This window comes from Rhamphochromis sp. 'chilingali', assembly GCF_963969265.1.
Source record: "Rhamphochromis sp. 'chilingali' genome assembly, chromosome: 3".
Taxonomy (NCBI): Eukaryota; Metazoa; Chordata; class Actinopteri; order Cichliformes; family Cichlidae; genus Rhamphochromis; species Rhamphochromis sp. 'chilingali'.
In genome coordinates this window covers 32,714,282-32,731,423 of record NC_137931.1, presented here as the reverse complement: position 1 = coordinate 32,731,423, position 17,142 = coordinate 32,714,282, and the positions used below count along the sequence as shown (strand labels likewise).

Sequence of the window (17,142 nt, the reverse complement as noted above, 5' to 3'; positions counted from 1 at the left end):
GGGAACCCCCACCTACCCAGCCACCCACCCTCTTCTCTCCCCCTCGTCTCCCTGACCCCTCCACTTCCTCCTCCTCACTTCAACTAGCCATAATTATTTTGCAAAAGAGCTCCAGAAAAAGAACACGCAGAGTAATTTCTCTTGCCCAGTTATGAAAAGCTCATTAAAAAAGGCCCGGAACAAACAAAGCTTTTCCTGTGAGGCCTCTTTTCAAATTCATTTCATAATTTTCCTCTGTTTTAATCATTTATATCAATTAATCATTCCTTGGTGGAAAAGACATTCTTTGCAATCTTCCGTGGGGTTTTTTTGTTCTGCTGAGTGAGAGGCTTGATGAGAATGTCAGGAGAATGTGGCTCAAACCAAGGCGGAGTAGCACCGGCTTTGCCAAAAGGGAAATCAGCTTGATGCAGCGCGATCTCTTCGGAGCTGCAGGAATAATTAAACAATTAAAGTCAAGAAAAAGATCATCTTTATACATCTGACGTCTTTCTAATGAAGCCAGGGGCATCTTATAAGAGAGCCGTTTTGTCATGTAAAACCACTCAGCCTGCTGAATCTCAAACAGGGAAACTTTTCTCCAATAGCAACTGTTTTTGGTTAAACTGAAGACGTCACTTGTTTGCAGCTTTTCTTTACAAGGAGAGCAGCCCCCCGCCTCTCTGTCGTGGTGTCGCCACCATATACATTTCATTTTTATTAAAAAAGCGTTACAGTCACCTTCAGTTGATGGGATCTCAGAAGTGTCACGTGATGGTGGAAAAACTCAAACTGAAGGAATTAAAAGGATCTCAGCCAAATCAGGTCTTGCAGATTAGCCTTAATAGGTGTTGAAACCAATGACCCGAGGCTTAATGAGGTTGTAAACGACAGCAGGCCTCGCTGCGATTTTTTCCAGTGACAGACGATGGCGCCACTACGCAGCTATTAGGGGGGCTTGATATTTCCCAGAGGTTGGAGTCACCCTCGGTAAACTAAGTAGTTATTGAATGTCAACTAATTAAAGTCGGGCGTGAGATGAATGCAGCCTACAGGATGTTGCTATGCAGCTTTCAGTAGTCCCGACAATGGAGACAGTTTGATCTGTATATTATTACAATGCTTCATATGCAATCTCTCCATGTTCGAGTATTATGGACGTTTAGAAGAGATAATATATTTATCACGGTGATATTGAAGCTCCTTAAACAGGACACTGAGCTTATTCTACGGATTTTCTTTGTCGTATAAATCCGCTCTAATCTCGTCTCTGCCCCTGATTTGGCTTGTATACGTTGGACTGCTGCGTGTCTCTTCTCTCCGGTCCATCTCACCTCCGTTTCCATCCTTCTCTGTCTGCGTGTCCGAGTCAGTCTCGCCTCCCTCTGATTGGCCAGAATTGTTATTCCTCTTAAATGGACCGCGCGCGGATTGGCTGCCGAGGCTCTTTCGTCACGCGGCTGAAGGGGCTTTTTTACTGGAGGTTTCTTCCTGTCAGCGACACATGTAGAACAAGCAGCTAACGGGACCCAGAGACCAGAGCAGAGGACAGTCAATTACAGCTTCTCTGCCTGCCTCCGTGTTTCTGTTTTTCCTCCCTCCCTCTTCTCCACGCACTTCTCCAGCTCTGTGGACACAACGGCATGCGCAGACCTGTAATTACAGCTTGTGATGGACTCGTTTTTGTTCCAGCGAGAAAAAGAGCACTAAAAGCGGCAGCAGCAGTTAAACGGGAAGCATCCAGTGGAAATACTATCTGATAACTCCATTTGCTTGCTGAAGAGCCGAGCTCGAGGGTTTCGCTGCCGCGCGGAGCTGGAGGCCGACGACCGCGCGCGGTGTCGCGTCCGCTTTCTACCTGTACTTTTTTGGGGTACTGTTGTTGCAGCCTACCTGTTCGCCTACCTGCCATTCAAGCCGTCAACTTTACAGCCATTACCCTGAAAGGAGACAAACGAGGTGGGTGTTTGCCGCTGGTACAGCTGTTCTGTGTGTTTGCGCTGTATATATATATATTTTATATGTATATATGCTACCTGCAATTGTCCGTAGTTTTCAGAGTGGAAACAGTCGGTTTTGAGTCCGCCTGTGTCTATTTTAGGAATGCCTGCGCTCAGATGTGACAGCGGACATTACACTGGTCTTTTTAAAGGACTCAGCTCGTAGTAATTGAGATGTGAAGCTGCATTTCTTTTATTTTCTATTTCAAAAACAAAATCAGGCAGCGGACAGAAGCTTTTAGCACATGGCTGTCTGATATGTCCCCCCCCCCCCCCCTCCCTCCTCCGTCTCTCTCGCTCCCTCTTCTATTTCCATGACTTGGTCTCCAAATTGCTTGCCCGTGTAATTACTTGAGTTAGCCCATTTAAGTTAAAAGCCACCCCCCTCCTCTTCCCCTCCCCGTCCCCTCCATCCCTCAGCGGAAAAAAAGGAAACTCCTCTGAATGAAACTTGATGATGGCCCCGTCTTGTTTATCCGGGAGTCACTTTCAGGTCGGCTTTTTTGATTCATCTCCTTTTAGATTTAATCAGCACTAAGGTACGCTGTGGTTTGTCCCTAAGAGCCATCGCTAATGGGCTTACTGAATGCTTTTCTCTGTGCACCCCCCACCCTCCCTCTTCCTAACTCTAATTAGCCTACCTGTCTTTCAACATAGATTTGGCTTTATCCAGGCGAGGCTGCCTTACCAAATTGGAGAGGATTACATTTGAAAGAGCCCACATTAATTTGGTGGGTGAAACAAATGCCTGCATTTCAGTAGATTAGAACATTTAACATCATTACAGCGTGTGCACATCGCTGTATCAGGGCTGTGGTGTAGATGCGTGATCATATACTTGGCTGAGGTCAAAGGCTCATGCAGCATCAGAACTATTGTGCCAAACATCAGCCTCTCTTTACTCACTCCCTTGAGTTTTGCTGTGGACATCACCTCTTTGCAGAGTGAGGAATTGTGCGCCATTAGGACAGCTCAACAAAGGCCCATGCTGTGTAATTGTTCCTCTGGCCCCACAGTGTTATCAGTGAATAGACATTCATCACAAGAGGTCTGATGAAGCAACAGCGTAGAGATCAAGGGCAGATTAATTCACTAAGTGACTCGTGGTTGTCTTGTAGCAGAGATCGGGCTTCGCAGCTGCAGATACAACATGTTCAAACAGCTGATAACTGATCAGTTATGACAAATGTGTCAACTCATAGCTGTGTAAGTCCTGACCCTTGTGTGTACAAAGCAGTCCTTGAGTGTAAAAGGAAAAAAAATAATAGTCTGAACAGCAACCTGTCATGGTTTCTTCTGTGTGTTCTCAGGTACGATGGTGAATCCCGGAGGCAGCAGCCAGCCACCACCGGTGGGCACAGGTTCTCTGTCCTGGAAGCGGTGCGCCGGCTGCGGGGGCAAAATTGCGGACCGTTTCCTCCTTTACACCATGGACAGCTACTGGCACAGCCGATGCCTCAAGTGTTCCTGCTGCCAGGCCCAGCTGGGTGAGATCGGCACATCGTGCTACACAAAAAGTGGCATGATCCTCTGTAGAAACGACTACATCAGGTGAGGAAATCACCAGGTTGTGTGTTCAGTTTTCTGTATTTTGCTTGTGCAGCCTTACTGAGCAAGTTTGATGTTTAAACATCTTGCATGAATTTAAAAGGAAAAATTGTGCTTCTCATAGCCCGTAGAACTTTTCTTCTGGATTATATTAGGCTGTGATATTAAATCAAGTTAAAAGCAGGACTAAGCTGATGTAGATCTGTCATGGTCATGCAACCGTCCGCAAAGTTTGGTGCATTCCTGCACGACATGTGTCTCAAATTGTACTAACATCATCAGCGCTCATTAAGGCATCCTGGTTGAAGGCTCTCTGGCCTGCCCTGAAAGACGCCAAACGTGGCGCCATGTTGACAGAGCACAAAGCAAAAGGAGAGAGTCTGTGCAGGTCATAATGCGGTCTGTCCTGTTTTACAATCAACAAAAGAACAGAAAACTGGTCCTAAATGACTTGAGTTAGCTCTGCAAGAGACACGGACAGGATCTGTGTTCAGTGAAGGCTGTTTTATAAAAATTTTTTAATACAGTGGAAAAAGGATCATTTAATTAGCAAAGAGAGCCTTTTTAAATATTCAAGTAGGTGTGCCAGACACCCAACCAGAGCTTGTTGATGACACTCATTCTGGTCATGTTGAGCAGTCTTAAGTGACGAGAGAAGGTGCAGTTTACTGAAAGTTGACATGCATCCTTGACTCAGCCTCATGTGCTAGACTGGTATGGATTTTTAAGCCAATCAATTAGCCATTTGCTAAACTTGAGTTTCTATTCATGCAAGACAGTCGGAGAGTCTGCTTTTATTGTTATATAATAGAAATGCATGCTCATATTCTAATGGATGGAACCGCACTCCAGTTAACGTACAACGCTGCTATCAAATCTGCACGGATAATTCAAAATCTAAAGTGCGCCTGTGCGCTCTCACACCCACCTCATAAAAAGGATGGGGAAGTCAATGGGGTACTTCATTCATAATGGGACTATAACGTAATTAAAATTGGAAGGGGGGGAAAATGTGGATACACCTTTCCACTTGTAATGAGAGCATGCTTGGTGGAAGAGCTAAAACGCACATTATGGAACCATGAGATCTCTGTGGAGATAAAGACAGGAGCGGGGTAGGAAAAAAACATCTGACAGTGAGTCTACACAATTAAATGCTTTAATTATAGTCCCCCTCCATTTCCTTTAGTCCTGATGGGTTTTATCTAATGAGATCTGGTCCCTGGCTTGTATCCGCTCCCAATGACGTGTCCGAAATGAATGAGAGCCACACTGCAAACAAAACATTTAATTAACCAAATTGGCTTTTGAGAGAGAGCAAGAGAGAAAGACAGAGAGAAGAGGGATTATTGTGAAGGCCATTTGCTGCTGTTTTTTTTCCCCCTCTTCATCTTAAAGGGGCAGATTCATATTTGTAATAGAGTGCTAAACAGCTCAACATACGTTCTCAGCTGCAGCTTCAGCTTTATATCCATACAGCTGATTTAATAATGCTCATCTGACTGATCGGGAGTTGAGTCGTATGCCTGGCCTGGGATGATAACCCATCCCCTGTTTTTCATGCAGCGCTTGTCCCCAAAAGCTTTAACTTAAAGCCAAAGTTGTGTTTGCTGTAGGGATCATGTTGTTTTAAGCTGGAGGTGATATTATTTCTGTGGGCTGCTAGTAGAGGGAGAATTAATTTACTTGTGGCTGCTGGATTCAGGGAGAATGTGTGTCCCCTTAATTGAATAAGCCTAGGTAATTAAATGGCACTTTTCCAATAGAACGTGTGAGGTAAATCTAATAGTTGGTTATTTAATATCACTTTGAAGTCTGCCCACTCAAGCACTATGACAGCACAAGAGAATGTGAACTATTAGGCCAGGGGAGAAAAAAAAAAAACGGGATCTCAGAAATTAATTAAATCGCATGCAATTTAGGGGAAACGTTTATCTTGATTTGTCATAACAGAATTAATTCAAGGCCTTCAATTCACTTGGGGCCAGATCTGTTACTCTGAATTAACCAAGTGTAATTTGGCTGATCCCCCACCGCCAGCACCACCCAGCCTCCGACTCCAGCCCTACACACCCCCACCCCCTCCTCCTGAAACACATGCACATCACAGATTCACGCGAACCCTCCCTCATCCTCGCAATCTCCCCACCCCGCCCTGTCCTACCCCCCCTCCACCCTTTTCTCTAATGCAGCTCTTGCCATTATGCAAAGCCCCGCTTCAGTATCAATATGGCCTAGTGCTTTTAAGGTGCTTTGGCTGCTGATGTAGAGAGGCATTTTTAATGGACTGTGTTGCAGAAATCATTGTTGTGGGGTAATTTTACCCTACTCAAAGGCCTTGGTGAATGAGGTCTGCATTTACCAGACAGCCTCGCAGCAAGCTATGCTATATTTCACCCGGCAGTCAGCGCTGAAATGAAATCCAATAGTCATTGCCTGCATAGGCAACAGACAGGTCCAAATGTGTTTTTTTGTTTGTTATTTAATTTAATCTAAGACAGATTCACAAGGGCGGAAGACGACAGATAAATCAAGATAAAGCCATCCCCGAGAAACGTAGTGAGTAACTGATTTTTTTGTTGTTGCAAAAAGCAGAAACCAGATGTGTCATTGCAATTAAGAGTCCCTTGGCCTTACTTATACTGACCTGGGGTGTTGGCTTCACCTCAGCGCTGTAGTTCACTGGCAGAAGAGGCCATTAGAGCCCAACTCTAAACCGATGCAGCAACTTAATTGAGCACCTAAAGGCTTTGGCTCCTAAATCAAATACTATCAAGAGCTATCCCCTGGTAAAATAATTAACCCGGTACGAGTTTCACACTGCGCCCAAATGTAAAAAGGCTGCGGTGAAAACTCCTTTTGTCCTTTGTTTCCTCACCTCTCAAAAGCTTTCGCACAGGAGGAAACTCCTCGAGCAACATATTCAACAAGAGCACGAGGAACATGTTTTCAATTTGAGCGAAGTTTGAATTTCGGAATGAGCCGGCTTTGATATGCAGAAACATCTTGTGGGGAAAGTGTAGTTTTGCTTCTCCACACACACACATTGCAGCAGAGCACAAGAGTCTTAAAGCAAGGCATATATGTTCATTTCCACTGTCATGTTTGTCCCAGCGAGAGCAGAGAATTGGCAGTGTTGTGACGACGGTCTCCAGTTAATTAGTTTCTGAAATTGAGTTTTGATGGAGCCATTCCAAATGATGCCAAGACAAAATTTGCTTCAGCCTAAGCTGCCTTATTGAAAGCCATTTCTGTGTCCCTTTGCAAAGAGCTCTGGCTTGTTTGTTTGTCAGTTTTTCTAACAACTGCTCGGGTTATGGTTGGGATGGTAGAGGCATTTATTCCCTCTTTGTTAAATACATTTCATAAAAAATGTCTTCAAGAAGGTCTGCGCAGAAAGACACTTTGATCTTGTTGTTCTTTCTTTCGCTTGTTAATTTTTTTCCCCCCAACCAAACAACTTTATCTGATGCACGCACGCCAGTGTTAACCACTCCCCCCCTATCCCTTTCTGTCTCCATCCCTCTCTCTCCCTCTCTCTCCTTCTCTCCGGAGCATGTCAGATGCCGTGGTCTTATTTGATTGCTTAGGAAAAGTGCAGTGATAGAGCAAACACCCGGTGAGATATGATGACAAATGGGTCCAGATCCCAGTAAATTACTTTCTGCTCAAATCGAAATTTCATTCAGTTTGCTGCTCACCGAGATGAAGTAATCTAAATTGTGGACTCAGAAGGAAGATAGAAGGGAAGCTGGAGCAAGCATTTCATTATCAAGAGGCAGAGAGAGAGAGAGAGAGAGAGAAGGTTAGGGACGAAAGAGATGAGCAGAAGCAAATCTAAAGTGTTGACACCATGATTGAAAAGGTTAACCCATGCACATTATATATCAACCCGAGTAGCTACGGGGTTTCTAATGGAAACACGGCACTGACGGAGCATTCACAGGAGTCCTAATGGCAAAAGCACTACATCTCCGCCTGGATGTACAATCAAATCCTCTTAGGTCCTTATTGCTTATGTTCCACGTTATTATTAGGCTGCAAAAAATGTGCAGCCAAAGTAATATGCAGTTTCAGTGCTAGATGCTTGTGGAGGGCAGAGTCGTGTTGGATTCATTTTTCCTGTTGATACTGTGATGATTTTTCTATTTCTTCTGCTGTATGTTTTCCCTTCGAGGCAGAAATGGAGTTGGGGGAAACTTAGCGCCGGATACACTTTTCATTCAGTCACACACTCTGCAGAGAAAAGTGTGGACAGTCCATTACACAAGGCTAAATCTGTGCAGATGCATACAGCAGCTCCACAGTAACACTCCTTCTTCGTCCCTTTCTTCCCCCCCCTCAGATTATTTGGGAACAGCGGAGCTTGCAGCGCCTGTGGTCAGTCTATTCCAGCCAGTGAACTGGTGATGAGGGCACAGGGCAATGTGTACCATCTCAAGGTAAAGTCAAGTTTCCTCTCTGGAGTTTTGAACTTGATGAAGTTGGAGTGCTGCACAGTTTAAAGCCTTTGTTTTGTTTTTAGCAGCGATGCATCGGTTATGAAATCCTGGGCCGATGTTTCAAATAACATTTTTTTTGGAGATAACTGATGGTGATCCCATTATTTTCTTTCATTTGTAACTTCATATTTTAGCATTTTGCCAATATACCGATATCAATCAGCTGAACAAACGGATATTCAACCGACACATCAGCACACTCCTAGTTTTCAGTTTTGTGTATAACAGTGTTTTCCTTAGTATCGGAATTATCTCTTTGAAGAACACACAAATCAGCATCACATTGAATTAACTTTACACTAATTATGTTGTGTGCTTGGCTTAAAATGTCTCTGTTGTGGTCAATAGCGACTACTGTCTGTACGGAGCAGGGCTAATGAGATATGATTAACAGGAGATCCAAAAAAGTATTAAAGCAAAAACTTTAGTTTGAATTCAAATTGGTGTAAAATCCAACTGCTGGAGTGCTAAAACAATAAGCGGATTAATCATTTAATCACCATCTGTTCTCATGTTTAATAATTAAAATTTTCAGCTTCTTGAGTAATGTTAATCCATTTAGCATTTTGATATTATTTCACAAAAAAGGAAATTTTATAGCATCACTGTATTAAAATGTTGTGATGAAAAATGATGTGAGCGTGTGTTTGAAGACTTATGAAACAGACCTAGGATCAGTTTTGATCTTAGCTATGAGAAAACATTAATATTTTGTGTAGATATTTGGTTGAAGCCTCAAAGTCTCTACAAAAACTATAGATTGCGTATGAAAAATTGATGTAGCTGCCCTGATGTTAGTCATTGGGTTTTGAAGCCTCTGTGCTTAAAAACAACTATATTTCAAATTTAAAGTTGCCATGTTTAGGCGGGATGAGGGCATACTGATTTATCGGTTAATGATGGTTAGCTGTTCATTAAGAGAGCGTTCATTAAGAGAAAAACAGATTTTTGTACCATGCATTTTTAAAGCTGTAAAGCTGGACGTGTTAGCAGGAGGAGGGAGGCTGTGGGGGTGACTTGTTTGTGGAGCAGAATAAAGTGGACACTACAGGATCTGACCTTTTTTGGCACTTCAGCATTAAGGCTCAGGTGTTGCTGCAACAGAAACAAAGAAATGCTTGGCTATGAAACTTTGACATGACGTGATGTCCCTAGTGGTTAAATAAGAGTACTGCAATTTGCACATGTATGTATCCAAGGCTGAATTTTGCATGATATCTATCAACAACGTGACAAGATTTCTCCTTGACAGATGTAAAGAAATAAATGCCAGATGCAAGATCTTTGAATTTACAGATGTGATGTGGTGTTCTAGTGTGTTAAAATGTAAAAAGTCTGTTTTTTAGCTACTTGATAACATTACTGAGAACAGGGAAGCTATTTAGAAACCAAATGATGGTTGTGTCTTCCACAAACACTAAATCTTAATGTGCGCTGGCTTTATTTAAGGAGCAATTTAAAGGCAGGATCCTTTAATTGAAATTGAGATTTAGAGATCACAGGCGCTCAAGTCACAAATAAGATTCTTGGAACCTGCTTAAGCAACATTTTTATCCTCAGCTTCCTTTACAAGTTCAATGTAAACACACTACAGGGAAGGACCTGTAAGACCTTTAAGATCGGTTCTGTCTTTGTTTACAGTGTTTCACATGTTCCACCTGTCGGAACCGGCTCGTCCCCGGGGACCGGTTCCACTACATCAACGGCAGCCTGTTCTGCGAACACGACAGACCCACAGCGCTCATCAACGGCCATTTGAGTTCACTGCAGACGAACCCGCTGCTGCCCGACCAGAAGGTAAGACCCCCATGATGGCGGAGGGAGCCCCGCGGTTCTTTGTGGTCTCATTTCAAAGTACAAGACAAGCAGCAAAAGTCATCAGTCAGCCGGAGTCATTAGCAGGAAAAGGAAAAACATCTGTAATTTTCACGGCAACATTTTTCACTCTGTTTATATTGATGTCGTCGATTCGACTTCACTGCAAGGCATGCAGCCGATATTAAATCTTACAGAGCAGAGATGAATTTTATTTTTAGACAGCCAATGGATTTTTCCATCATTCTTGTTGGAGGACATGAACTTAGAAAATCTGTATTAACTGTCAGCACAAAGCATGCGAAAATGATGTTTTTGTGTACCGCTGCCCTCACACTTTGTTACCAGCAGACACATATTTGACTCATTGTGAATTTATTTTGCCGTTCTGAGCCAGACGTCCACTTTTAACATTAATACGGAGTGTTTAAAACCGAATTTGACTTTTCTATCAACACGCCTGGGATCACCTGGGTTAAGTTATTACTCCGAGGCCAAAAATGTGCATCCGAGTGGGGGCGAGAAGCGAACACAGACAGCAAGCTGCAGCAGCATGTATATCATGAAAGCTGTCATCATGGCTTTCCCTGATTTGATCTCGATGCCTCCAGTGAAAGCAAAACAGAAGGCCTAATCATATACGAAGGATAACTTCATTCTTCAGGATAGCTTCATTGTGCCTGCAGCAGATCTAATCATTTTTGCCTCACAACAAGCAGCTTTATTGATACCTTGTCTGCACATAGAGCACACTGAGAGATATGGGAGGTGTTTGGAGTGTGTCAGAGTCTGACTGAAAGAGGAATTATATTGTTGGGAGCATGCATTTCACCTTGAGTGGTTCTGTGAGTAGAGGAGAGGTAGAACTCCATTAAGCCCCCCCACATCCCTCCTCCCCTTACGTCACAGGCCTTTTAAGGGCTTGTCACTTTTACAAATCAGCTCTTGGAGCTCTAAGAGCTCCTCACATTTAAATTGAAAGCCGTTGCATTATCTAGCTTAATTTTAAATGTCTGTTTAAGTCCTTGCTCCCACCCCCAGTGTCTCTTGCAGCATGGCTGGTGTAGTAAATATGAGGCCTCATTGTTTATTTATGCACTAACATCAATTGTAGTGAAAACTGCTGAATTATTGATGCTAAAATGCAATCTGAATATTGGCCCTGGTGCTTTAATTATAGCAGAGAGCGAATTATTAAATAAACAGAGACTCATCGCTCAGTGGGAACAGTCTCTGGATGCTTTTGTTATCTGCGCGAGTGAAATAAGGAGAATTATTCTGCCGCTCAAGCACTTTATCACACTGTATTTCTTTTGCTCGAACAGAATTTCGACAGCCTCAAACAGCAGAGGCTTACAGCAGGATAACAGCCCTCTGAATCAATACGGCTCCAGTGTATCGGCCTGAATATAGAAGCTGGTTTAGCAGAGGAGAAAATGAAGCAGTCACAGGGTTATCTTCTGACCGTTGTTTTGATTATGTGCGATTTCGCTGTGACATAATTGGTGTTGTTCACGATCATGGCGTAGGACATGTGATGCTCATTTATTAAGCTTTCTTCCCAGCTTCTTCCTAATCTCTTTGTTCAGAACAGACAAATTACCGCTCTCATACAGAGCTGCTTTGACCCAGGGGAGAGGGACCCTCCCAGCGTCAGTCACTTTAATTAGCCCCCAAGTAGGAGTTTGCAATTACTAATAGATTGAAGCCCTCCTAGTGATTTGAGGGATGAAGGGAAAAGTAAATCGCCCCTTCGAACGTGGAGGAAAAAAACAAGAAAGATGAAAAAGTTGAATGCTGCTGGTACCCAGACAGATAATTGTCTTTCCTCCCCTGCATTTTTCTGTTTCAAAGGACTGAACACCTCCTGCAGTTATGTCGGAGCGTGGTTCTAATTATACCAAAGAGAATCGCTTCATGAATGCACTTTTAGTTAATGCAAAGTAAATGGGACACCAGATGGTTTTCAAAGCCTGGCTGATCAATAAATTAAACACTGGAGCTGGTGGAAAGTTTATTTATCAAGGGGTGAAACATTTATGACATTTTGTGAACTGATGCTCTTAATGACGGCTTGATGTCTGTTCTCATTTAAACTTTTCCCTTTTTTTTTTAAATTTTTTATCGCCCTCTCCTTTCAGGTGTGTTAGGCGGGAGCCGTGCAGGAAGCAGGATGTGTGCCTTCATTTTAACCCTTACCCATTGACACCCGAGACAGTGTGGATCAGCAGCACCCCGGCCTTTTTAGCTGTGCCCCCAGGCCCTTTTGTCCTAAAGGAATCCTCCTCACATCTCAACCAGTAACCTGACTTTTTATTTCTGCAACTCATACCCAGCGCTCAGCCTTCAATCCTTGGCTTTTCCCCAACTGTGGGTGGATACTTGCACTTACTACACCTGAATCGGGACACTGCGGACTCTGTGACCTTGGGACGATTTAAAGGGGGGGAAAAAAGAAAAGTGAAAAAAGGGGGAGACCGATCCGAATCCTAGAGGACTCTACGGGAGGAGAAAATTAAACAACGTGACGAGACTATGTTGTGACTGAAGAGAAGGAACGAGACTAATGAGGTTTAAAAGGCGCAGGCTTTTCAACTCTGCACATTTGTTTAAAGACATTTTGGGGGGAAACCGGGACTTTTTCATTTTTCCTCTCCTCCTTTTCTATCCTCATTTCCCAGCAACATGGTGTTTCCACTTTCTATATTTTAAGTGTTGTCAAAGGGGAATGTGTTTTTTGGTTTTCTTTCTTTCTTTTTGGTGGTATATATCTATATATTAAGATGGGGTTTAAAAAAAATCTGTGGCATTTTGTGGAAAACAAATCATGAACACTCTCTTGGTGTATTTGTAAAACTACCATGTATGTACAGTATGCATGTAAATGTCGTTGTCCAGGCGTGGCTACAGTACATCTGACCCCTCCGCACTCAGCTCCTCCCTTTGAAACTCATGGCAAGCTGAAGAAATTTGCTCATAGTCAGTAATGTAGAGATCATCACCAACATTTAAATGCTGAATGAAAGAGAAATTTATTTGTGATATTTTCCGAGACATTTGCTCCAGTATGGTGTATTTAAGTAATAAAAATATTGAAGATTTAATAGCCTCCTTAAATTCATTGTAAAGCTTCAGTGTCTCTAATTAGCTAAACTTGGGTTTTTAGATGTTGTAATGAGTACCTGGCTAATTTTGTCTATTCAAGTGGGCAAAAGCCTGATATCAGCATGGCTGAAAATCCTCTATTGAACATCCTGCAGCACTGCCATTCAATTCCCAGCCTCGCAATCATCAAGGCGCATGATGAGCGTCTAACTGAAAATGGATAAACATGTATCCTCTGTTTTCTGTTCGGATGACCGTTTGCTATTCATCACTCTAATACCTGACAGAAATGGAGGAAAATGTCCCTTTGAAGATTCAATTACTGCAGAGAGGGAGAGAGGTGTCTCTTTCTGGCAGGCACAAATTGAATGGGCTATTTGCAGAACAAATTGGTGTTTGAAGTCCTTGCAAGACCTAATAGGTCTGAAGGAGGGACCCGGTAATGGCTGATGCGCTTATCTGCGGAGTCTGCGGCCTCGCATGAGCTCGCTGCTGCCGCTGAAACAATGCTGCTCTTCTCCAGGAGGCTTTGATGCAAAAAAAATCATCTCGAAAAGGAAAGGAAATGGACCTGAAGAGTAAACAGACCCTTGTGTTTTAAATTGGAATTTCAATGGCATGAAAATCACGCCGAGTGGATTTGTTCTCGACCTTCTAAAGCACAACCTAAACATAGCGATTGTTAGCAATGCGTCACTTTCAGAGTCCCGGTTCTGAACATGCTGATCGAAGTCTAGCCAAGTATCTAATACGACTCTGATGCGCAAACCTGAACAAAAAGAAATATTAAAAAAACAAAACAACAAATACACACCTGTTACCTTGAACATCACAACAAAAGGCTTTAATGGAACTAACAGCAAATCCTTTGGGTCCTGTGGGGCTTCCGGGATGGGGGCGCAATGGAGAGGAGTGCTTGGTCTGTGGTGGTGTTTCAGGAGGTGGTACAAGTCAGAATAACACAAATGGAAGGTCCCACGTTTCCCAGCAGGACACTGAATTAACGCTCACGTCACTCATCTCTGGTTTTAATGTTGTGGCCGATTGGTGCGTATAACAGATACACTAAACAGGACAATGTAACTAAATCCGTGGCTCAGGTAATAGATGGGCTTCGATCCCGTGCTAAAGTATCCTTGGGCAAGACGCTTGAATGCCAACCTGCTTGCTATGGCGGGCGAACAGCTTGCATGGCAGCTCTGCCACACACCAGACCATTTAACAAACAAGTCGTTTCCTGGCAGGAACACCACTTTAACATTCTCGATTTGTATCTCTTTGCTTGCTTGCTTGCATTGTTTGAGCATGCAGGTACTCGCATGTACCTGACAAATGTCTAGCTTTGATTATCCATACATCACATTTTCCACCTCAGCCTTTTTTGTAATATTTACATTTTGTTAAATTTCCAGCACTTCCGCTCAGCTTTCTTTCTTTCTTTTTTTTTTTCACGGACAAATCGACGGGAGATGCACATCGATACAGGTGGAGGGAAATGGCTTTAATGGAACGGAGCCATAGTTAATGTTATTAGTAACACCTGTGCCTCTCTGACTACGACAAGCCAAAATGTCTTCCAGTGTGACAAAGGCAAGGCAGCTTATTAATGCTGCACATTTCATACACAGCTGCAGATCAAAGAGCTTTACTAATAGTGGAAAAAAGTGGGCATATTAAAACATGAAAATGATTATTAATAATGAGGAAAATGCAACACCAAATTGAGGACAGAAGTTCATTTATACACAATAGTAAGCAGGTAGGTTTATGTTTGGATTTTGTGGAACACTCTAAAAAGTTCGTATAGACAGAACGGCTCAGTATCAAAAACAAAATTAATCAAGCCGAGGTTTACTTCACAGGTTTCCTGAAAATCCCCCAAATTTAAACCGCCTCTCAAAGCAATTTAGCTGTAGTGGTAGGTTTATTGAATGTTATATAAAAACTGTTAATTGTCCCCTAATTTTCCAAAATATAAAGCGTCCCTCCCACCCGACCATCCCTGAAAAGAATCCAGAGACAACATTCACTTCTTAAAAGGAATTATGGAAAATTCCCAGTTGCTGCTTTCATTAGTTTTCCCAAAAATATACTTTTAGGGATGAAAGTCGGTCTGTTTTATTCATTTTTCAAGCCCTATTCTTTCTTTCTTTTTTTTTTTTAATTCCATTACCTACAAAACTACTTGAGCTCGGTGCTTCAAGTATTTTACAATGAATATCTGGTACTATGGCTCTATGGATGTGGACCCTTGTGTAGCTTAAGTTAACAGAGTGATGGACGCTTGAAGTCCCGGAAATATTTGGATACCCGATCTCTGACAGCAGATTTGGATTCCTGCAGAAATCACAATGTTGCTGGTTGGGGACTCTTTTTGATTTACAGCTTCTCATATGCAAGATACATAATAACTCTATGACAATCCAAATCAGCTGAATGCTTTCACAGATATTAAATAAAGATATATATATTTTTAAAAACCACACATTTCCACAACATATCAGTGTGATATTCCTCAGGTTTGAATAACTCATATTTATAAATTGTAGTTTTTTTAAATTTGATGAACTGAGATGGAAAGAATCCAGTGTAACGCACCGTGTGGACATACCAGAACTGAGGCAGGAAAGTTTATATTCATATTCAGTTTCACAATCATTGCATTAAATTAATCTCTCATAACAATTCGTATATTCTATGTAAATCATATATTGCTTCATACTACTGGTTTTCACCCATTTATGGACTAAATGCATTTCTATCTAGGCTAGCAATAGTCAGATTCGCAAAAAATTGAAACGATCTCAAAGGATAATTCCACTTTTTTTTTTTTTTTACATGAGATTCAAATGGGGCTTTGGCTAGAGGTTCTATGAACCTCTTAAAACAGGAATTTTTTGTGTGGAAAAGGGGAGGATAGCTATGTAAACATCATTAAAATGTGGCAGTTTTAATACTTAGAGGACTGCAAAATGCTTCAAAACCATCATCCTCATTTAGCTTAACTGTCGCATTTGATTTAAGGGAGAATTATGAAACATGATGCCCATCCATTGCTGCTATTTCAGAGGTGATAACTGCAACATGCATCCCCACTTTCACCTGCATATGAATGGCTGTCAGGCTGCAGAAGCCTTTGAGTATCAGATTTTAAAAAAAAGAATTATCCTTTAAGTTGATTTTGGTTTAAAGTGATCTCAGTAATCCACATCAGAACAAGACCATTTCGTGCTACACTAACGTTGGCCTTTTCCATTATGAAATCCGCTTGGTTCCATTAAGCTGTTTACTCTCTCACACAGATAAATACATGCATACACACATGAATACACATAAGCCGTGCACGTGCGTACTAACAGATTTCATGAGTCATTTTTCAAATCAACTTATTGAGTCAAATTGCTCAGTTTGGGACTTACTACATATGTGAGAGTTTGCTTTGATGTGGTAAACCAGAGTGAGGGCTATGGGATTCCACCCACAACAATGAAGCACACTTAAATGGCACGGCAGCCTGAGGGAAATCACTTTGCTTCAACTCCAGCTCCTTCCTGCGCTCACTGGGGAGTCTACTGATGCACCACAACTGGATTACTTATGATTAGCCACCTTGTATTTATTTCTAATTAGTTTACGTCTTCATTCTGCTGCAAGTTTTTGATTATCATTTATCTCGATGTGATTGGAAGAGTTTTTTTTATGACAGAGTGGATGTTGTGTTCTGCATGACAGCCTGTGCAAACCGAAGACATCTGCCAAGCTAGTTTTATCTCCTTTTGTTTACTGCATCCGAAACAATATACTTAACACCTTCCAGATGCTTTGAGATAATAACATCAACACATTAAATCCATTTATTTATTTATTCCATCCTTCTAGTATTTCCTCTTTCTGAAATAATAGCATACAGAAAAATCTTCCAGCAGTTTGGCTCGGTGGATGATGCTTTTGTGTTATGTGTGCACAATTTTGTCTTCTTGGGTGCCATTGGGGATTAAATTAAACGTCGCACTGTTGTCCGGTTCATAGTCAGTTTTAAAATGAAGATAATTACTGCGACTTAGTCAGGATGTGTTCATATAGTGCAGTGTGTATACTACATCCATGTGGAAAAGTAGATTTTCACAAGACTCTTTGCAATTACATGAAAAATTAAGTACACCCTCACTGCTTCCATAGGAATTAAGAGGATA

The 17,142-nt window shown here is 42.1% G+C and overlaps 1 protein-coding gene across 1 annotated transcript; it reads left to right on the top strand.

Moving 5' to 3' along the window:
• The first annotated feature begins 1,471 nt into the window (after nt 1-1,471).
• On the top strand, nt 1,472-12,135 carry lmo4b (LIM domain only 4b). The gene is made up of 5 exons (XM_080878662.1): nt 1,472-1,938; nt 3,290-3,530; nt 7,873-7,969; nt 9,671-9,826; nt 11,986-12,135. The coding sequence occupies exons 2-5, from the start codon at nt 3,295-3,297 to the stop codon at nt 11,992-11,994; spliced, it is 498 nt and encodes a 165-aa protein (XP_080734788.1). The 5' UTR covers nt 1,472-1,938; nt 3,290-3,294; the 3' UTR covers nt 11,995-12,135.
• Nucleotides 12,136-17,142: the final 5,007 nt, after the last annotated feature.